This window comes from Arachis hypogaea, chromosome 3, assembly GCF_003086295.3.
Source record: "Arachis hypogaea cultivar Tifrunner chromosome 3, arahy.Tifrunner.gnm2.J5K5, whole genome shotgun sequence".
NCBI classification, from domain to species: domain Eukaryota; kingdom Viridiplantae; phylum Streptophyta; class Magnoliopsida; order Fabales; family Fabaceae; genus Arachis; species Arachis hypogaea.
Genome location: NC_092038.1, coordinates 13,173,880 through 13,181,626, shown reverse-complemented (window position 1 = coordinate 13,181,626; position 7,747 = coordinate 13,173,880). Strand labels below are relative to the sequence as shown.

At 34.0% G+C, this 7,747-nt stretch overlaps 1 protein-coding gene and 1 long non-coding RNA gene across 2 annotated transcripts; one reads left to right on the top strand and one right to left on the bottom strand.

Moving 5' to 3' along the window:
• Positions 1–441: 441 nt before the first annotated feature.
• Positions 442–2,580, bottom strand: LOC112773120 (uncharacterized). The gene is made up of 4 exons (XR_003816160.2): positions 2,438–2,580; positions 2,183–2,332; positions 1,693–2,078; positions 442–1,597 (listed from the first exon to the last, which is right to left on the bottom strand). It is a non-coding gene; the product is annotated as an uncharacterized lncRNA (long non-coding RNA).
• A 676-nt stretch (positions 2,581–3,256) lies between these two features.
• On the top strand, positions 3,257–6,661 carry LOC112789580 (uncharacterized). The gene is made up of 5 exons (XM_072232407.1): positions 3,257–3,387; positions 4,053–4,121; positions 4,289–4,342; positions 5,215–5,673; positions 5,774–6,661. The coding sequence occupies exons 2-4, from the start codon at positions 4,054–4,056 to the stop codon at positions 5,555–5,557; spliced, it is 465 nt and encodes a 154-aa protein (XP_072088508.1). The 5' UTR covers positions 3,257–3,387; position 4,053; the 3' UTR covers positions 5,558–5,673; positions 5,774–6,661.
• The last annotated feature ends 1,086 nt before the right edge of the window (positions 6,662–7,747 follow it).

Genomic DNA, 7,747 nt, shown 5'->3' with positions numbered 1-7,747 from the left:
CTCTTCATACTGATGGGTAACCTACTAAATCAGTGGAAATTGTCTAATAATGATGCAGAGTGGATATGAATACATTTATTGCAATAGAAAACAGATCACAGGGTACATCAGTACGTGAAAGGATTCATATGAGATGTCTTAAAACATGTCCATAAAGCGATATGGATATATGATATATAGCCATCAAGAACAAAATGTGACATGTCTAAAGCATGTTTACAAAAGCATGGAATACCAATTAATACAAACCAATATATGGCTTCAGTTTGATCTTATCTCATTTGAGAAGGTGGGGGCATTCACTCTTAACCACTTCTAAGACAGCACCATGTGTATACCCCGCAATCCTGCAATGACTTCAACAATAATTTTATCTTGGAAATAATAATCTTCCAAAGAATCTTAAAATCTATAAATACATTTCCTTCTGTCTTCAGAAACAACACAATTCATTGGCATTCTTAAGCATCAACACTTACATACATACAGAAAAATGGGCTTCCGTTTACCTGTTATTCGAAGGGCGTCATCATTCTCAGCTAGCCAAGCAGCTTCAAAATCTGTGGAACTCCCAAAAGGGTATATTGCAGTGTATGTTGGAGAGAATCAAAAGCGTTTTGTGATCCCCGTATCATACTTGAACCAACCTTCATTCCAAGACTTGTTGAGTCAAGCTGAAGAAGAGTTTGGATATGATCATCCCATGGGAGGTCTCACTATTCCTTGTAGTGAACATGTCTTCCAACGAATCACTTCTCGCTTGAATGGGCTATAAGTCTCAGATCATAGAGATTGACATAGATTAGCATATACTTGTTGTATACAATAGATTAGAATAGAGAATCAGATGACAAGCTCAAAGAGTATGTCTAATTTTGTTGTATGATGACAAATTAACAATGAATTCAGTCACACAATTTTTTTCAGTCAATCATATAGCATTGTTCACTTGTTCCTGCAATTAGGAGCTTACATTAGCAAAGTTACTGCCTGAAAGAATAATTTTCAAAGTAGGAACTGAACAACTTACTTATTAAAATATTTATGAGTGCACATTGTGCACTAGGATAAAGTTATGTTGCATATCACAAATTTTTTTTATTTGCATTACAACGGTGAAGTAAAATGACTGCCAACTTATACACACATGCATCAAACTATTCTTTATTTATATTCACACAGAATAGTTGTCAGACTGCAACTTGTGTGATTTTTAAAGCAGAATATGCTCCTAGAAAACTATCTGAAGCTGCATAATTTTGAATTTTACATCCATCAATTGCCAGAAAATCATATCTTGATGACAACTTTGACACAATTTGGCTCTTTGAATAGATCAAATGCTTTTCTTATGTCTGTCAATAGGACTTCATGGGTGAATAGCTCCTGAAGAGGGAACTCCTGCGAAAATGTAAATAAATAGTCCAAATACATTAAATAATTGTGAGACTTTTTCATCAATGTATTCAGGGTCTGACATGGCTTTTAGACCTCCAAAAACAGAACCCTTCAGAGTTCTGCCAGCCAGAATTGCTGTATGATTGAAAGGCACAATAGGTTCATTTGGCGCGCCAATTGTTATTGCTTTACCGGTTCCCTACGTGTTCCAAAGCAGTAATTAGAAGAAGCAAGGATCATATAATAATTTGATGAAATCAAACAGCTGAATTACTTGACAGAAGTGAAACTAACCATGTTTGTGGCTGCTAAGGATTCACTAATCAAAGATGCAACTCCAGTGCACTCAAAAGAATAATCCACACCAAATCCTTCACCAATTATGATGGAGGTTTATCAGAATCTTGAGGATTTATAAAATCAGTCATTCCAAAAGCTTTCCCCTTTTCTCTCTTCATAGCATTTGTGTCAATCCCTATTATCTTAGTAGCCCCCAGCATTTTCGCTCCGCTTATAGCCTGCATTACAAGGTCATTTTCAAAACTCATCAAGGCTCAAAACTAGAAGCAAACTACTCGCTCCATCCATTGATAACTGTCCACACTCTCCTATTATATGTTGGAGTCACCATATCCCCTTCTTTAAGATTTTTCACTTCATCTCCAACTGTCTCTACAACACTGCAATTAATTAAAATTTAAAACCAATTCATCATGTTCATGGATGAAATTCTATCATTGATAAAATACAATGCAGTATTTGAATATGGAATCTAGAGGGAAACCATTAACATATGGAGATCCTTGAATTCCTGAAACATTAGTGTGGCAGATGCTAGCACAAAGCATCTTAACTCGAACTTTGCCTGATTTCGGCGGATCAACTTGAATCTCTTCAAGCTTTACTTCCATTCCTAATCCCCAGCACACTGCAGCTGCAAACAGCAAATAACTTTGCATAATATCATGTTTGAAATAACATGAAAATTAATTGATTTCTACATGCATGCTTAATGTTTATATAATGATGAATAATATACCTTTGCATGTAATAACAGTATAACACCCTGTGAAGTGCTCATCTTTGTAAGAATTTGCTCAATTTAGAAACTTGCTATGCTGAAAGCTAAAGTTTTGGCTTTGAACTGAAAAGAATGGGAAGGTGCAGTTCTAAACCTAAACTAGCAAATAGTAATATGTACAACAAGATAAATATTCATTTCAACACGTGATTCTGTTTCTTTTATTATTATTTGTTTTGAAAGAACCGAATACAAATTTAATCTAAAAAATATAATATTCATGTAATGCATAGGATGAAAAAGTGCTAAATTTGATTTACATAAATACCAAAAATAAAAGATTGAAAGGAAAAAAAAAGTGTGCAGACAAACAGTTGAAACGAGTCCTGAGACAATGAAATATATACAATAGCTATAATATACTGTTTTTATTGGATCCAATTTAAATTAAAAGAGTAAATTAACTCTCAATAACACTAATTTCTAATGGCTTGTTTAGTTTTAATTTACCTTACTTTACTCCTATTTTCAAATTTTCCCCATTAACCCAATCCTTTTTGGCTCTCACGGTTTGCCTCCCTCACCAAAACCCCTCCCATTCGCTGCACAGACCCCGGACGACACAGAGCCGTGTGCGCCGAAACCTGCAACCTCGAACGACGACCCTTCTTCGCGAGCGTCCTTCCTCCCTGGCCTCAAGTCCTTCGCCCTGTTGCCGTTGCACATCCCACCGTCACTGCAGCCCAGCCCCTGCGCGCTACGCCTCCGACCCGAACTGCAGCCCAGTGAGCCGTCACGGCCGAACCGAGCAGCTGCGCCATTCTCCTCGCGCGGACGCGGTTGTCTCCATCGTCCCCGTCGCACTGGTCGCAGCGGAGCATCCGATCCTGGAAATTTCGCCGCCTGCTCGTGGACCATTCACGGGACCACCACGAACATCATAACCAGAACTATGCTAACCATCCACGGTAAGTGGATTGAGTTGTTCATTTCCCGATTCGTAATCGCTGCTGCATGTTGTATTATAGATAGATTTTGCTGCTGATATGATTGATTATACATGGTGAGAAAGTATTAGGTGCAATTTTAGTATTCTGATGCATGTGGAACGATGTTGGTTGAGATTGTTGCAATTCATAATGATTTATCCCTCCCTGTGCGGACCTTTGTATGCAATGTGACGTAAACTAGCTGACCATTGTTAAAATTTGGTTGATATTTGTTAGATAGTTACTTTAGTAAGGTATTGGATGGTCAGTCTTGTAAGGTCTTTTTAGTTTCAATTTTGCATGTACAACAATTTCCAATTCTTCCTATATTGCTTTTGGTTTTTACCCAAAGAATTACCTGATCCTTTTATTATTGTTCTGTTATTAAAATTAAATAATTTTCTTCTCAGGCTTGGACCACTAGATTTTCACCCCCAGATGCCAAATTGCACTAAAGAGACTCTAACGAAGAAATATCTGCTATTTGGATATAAAGAAACGGTTGAGGGCCTTGAACTGCATCATTATGTTTTGTTGTTTTGTTCAAACCAAATTTGATTATGTTTTTATTTATTATTTTTCACTTATAGTCCCAGGGAGTAGGATAAGTATACAATATTCACTATTTTTTGTGTGTGCCTCAGGATGCTAGAGAAATCTCACTATCCCAGATTCAAAGTGTTAACAAGACAGACATCCTTAATTGCAAGGAGGTGAATCCCTTTCCTCTAGTGTTCATTAGATATTCATTTTCACTCCGTTTATTTTGATTTCTATGGATTTACAGCACAATGTCAACTTTCTATTTTTTGTATTCATTCTTTCATTTGAAGCCTTTTTAGATTCAGGTTAACTCTTGTAACTTTCATCTTTGTTCCAGCCTATTAGAAAACAGCTTAGGGCCTTCACTGAATCTCGTGCTCAGTAGAAAAAGGTAACCTTAACTGTGTCTTTTTTGCATTTTATCCTTTCTAAACATTCTTTTTTATTATATGATTGAATGGTTGGTCTTTATCATAGATATTGGGCATATTTAATTGGATGGTTACTTCAGTATGTAATCAGGCCATTGGTTTTGATAAATGATGTTAATACAGGAAAATTGGGAGAATTGATTTCGATGACTGTGAATGCTATTTTGATGTTATTATGTTGAAGGCTTTCTTGAAAACATTTGATGTGTTTTATTTTTCTTTTAGTTTTTATTAGTTTTTATCTAATTTGTGTTTGTTAAGTAAACATTTTCATTCTAGATGCTACAATCGGAGTATATCTGAACTGGATAGCTAATTGGTGATTTATTTATTCGCATGGCCTTTTTTGGATGAAAAAATTGATTTCTGGGGCTATCAAGTTGATGCATTGTGTGAAAGTAGTTTACATTGATGATTGGTGTGGTTGTAATTGACGGCTGTGCTACTTCTCTTGGTTTATTAATAATTATTTGTAATCCATTTGGATAGTCGCTTTAGTAGGATATTGGATGGTTGGTCTATCTGATAGATCTTGCGCTTATTTATTTTGATCGTTATTTCAGTATGTGGTTGAACAGTGGTCTTCATAGTTGATGCTCTGTTTGAATGAATTAGTTTTTTTATCAAAAGTAAAAATGGTTACTATAGGGACATTTGGAGGTTTGATCTTGATAAATCTTTCCAAGCATATCAGATATTAGAAATAAGATAGAATCTTCAATGCTAATAATTTCTTTTTGGCTTTGATACATCAGTATTATCTTCTGATGCCATTTAGGTTATATCGATTGAAAGGTAAGATTATGCTATTATTTATATTATTTGGCTACAGGTCACCTGTTTCTTTTGTTAGAGTTAAAAACTTAGAATTATACTGCGTGAGTAAATTTTCACGATGCTCCAACAAACCCATTTTTACACTGGCTGAACACAAAATCAGATGGGTAAAAAGGTATTCCATTGTTTACATGATTAAAAGAATATGTTTGGTTATATTTTTTGACGTCATTCTGATCCTAATTTTTGCTCAACAGAAATTAGTAGAGATGCGATGCTCACCTTACTACATTAGCAACTTGTTTACCCACTTGGAACTTCATAATGAGTACGCTAAGTTGGCTAAGATTGAGACTATTGGATTTGATTTTTTGCGGCGGTACCGCTATGGCATGTGAAACAGAGCATCATGATCCAACTAGCTAGGACCTATGACGTGCACTCGAACAGGGTCGACGCAGGAGACATTTGCGTTACCGCCGAACTGATCGACAGTGTATTCGGCATACCTTAGGTTAGTCGAAGTTATATAAGATGTAAAAATTTCTATGCGTTGTTTTTGTTTTTCCTTTGTTGACATTGACTGATTGTTGTACAATGTCTCGTTAACTTAGGGGATCCAATCCCGGAATTGCAGAAAAAAATGAATCGCATTTGGCAATTAAGAGAGAGTTCCAGAAAAAAACTACAACACAACTGCGGGACTTTGTCTTTGCCTGTCCAATGGAGACCGAGCAACAGAAGATGACCTTTAGACGATACTTTATCCTGGTGGTTTTGAAGATGTTTCTTAGCCCCACAAGCCAGCAGACTATTTACCCGTGGCACCTTCTTCCGATATTGGATGTCTCAAACCCAAAAAGATTTTACTGGTCGTATCAGATATTAAAGTGGTTACGAGATAAAGTAGTTGCGAGAGGCAATAAGGAAATTCTAAGACCAGAACTGGAAAACATGCGGCGGGTGCATAGATTATCATTTGCAAAGAGAATGTTTTTTTAAATTTTACTAAGGACTTGTATGTGTTCAACTAACACATGACATTACCAACAAAATTGTTTTAACAGGAAAACTTGAAAAGAAAGAAAGCAGAATATGCAGAAAATATGAAGAATAAGATAGCTGATATTCATAGGTCAGCAGAAGAGAAAAAGGCAATGTTTGAAGCTCAAAAGAAGGAAGAGTTTATCGAGTTAGAGGAAACAATTGCAAAATTTTGTAGTAGTGGTCCTACACCAGCCAAATTCTTTGCATGTTTTAAAGCATAAGTTTTCTTTTTTTTTTTTTTCTATTTAGCTAACTACAAAAAGATCAGAACATCATTGGTGTGGTTATTACTTGTTAATATTCATTTAAAAATTTGCTTTGGAGTGTTGTATTTTTCTCTTGGTGTATATACTATTATATCATTGATATGAACAAAGAGATAAGTGAAGCAATTGTCTTCACTATGTATGCTTTGTTTTATATATATATATAAATAAGTGAAGCAATTGTCTTCATCATGGTCGGAAGATAAAAGTAATTTTAACAATTAGATATGAGATAACTCCTAACCAAAAATTTAATCTTGATTTCAATTGCATCAATTTGAGTATCATGATAAATTCATAAGCTATTGTCTATCTCTGCATTAGTTTATTTTGATTGTGCAACTAGATGATTTTCAGTAAAATAGTATTTGTTAATTAATGTTAATGTGATTATTGTCTTATATAATAATTGCTTCATAAGATACTGATGTCTGTGTAATTCTAATGAGTGGTCAATGGGTTGATAATGAGATACATTTCCTGTGTTATGATTGAGGGGTTATGATTTAGTTCTAATTCGTTATTTAATATGTAACTTCACTAGTTAGTATAGTCACTAACTGTTATTTAATCCGTAACTTCATTGGTGAGAGGGACACACTCATCTTTGCACACAACTACATTGAGGTCGAAATCACCTACACCAGATTTAGTGGCAGACGAGACGGTAACTTCGGAGAGGCTGAGCAGACTTTGCTAGTCTGTATTTGGCAAATACATTGAAAAGGATAAAAGTGCGTTTAAGTTTTTTAAAGGCTATTTTTGTTATGTTTGACAACTTTTTTTCCTCTGAACGTAGACGTAATTTTGTATCCTAAGAGTGAGTTTACTGGAAACAAGAAATTATAGCTTTTACGTATTTAGGTTTGTTGCTTGTTATTATTGGTTTTAATAATTTTTTCTATAATTTTTTTTATCATTTTTAATACTTTCTTTTATATTTTGATTTTTATTTTTTTAATTAAATTTTTTATTGTAATTTTGTTATAATATGAATTATTAATTTTATTAAAAATGATAAAGTAAATAAAAAACTAATCATACATAATAATAAAGTCATAAGTAATAAAATTTTACCGTTCAAAATAATACTAAATAAAAAATGCTAAGAGTACTAAAAAAATTATAGAATATTTTTTTATTTGACATTGTAAAATTTATTATTATAATTATTGTTCACTCTTTAATATTCTAATTTGTTATAATATGTATTATTGTTCCTATTAAAAATAATAAGTTAAATAAAAAATTAACTATAAATAATAATAAAAATAT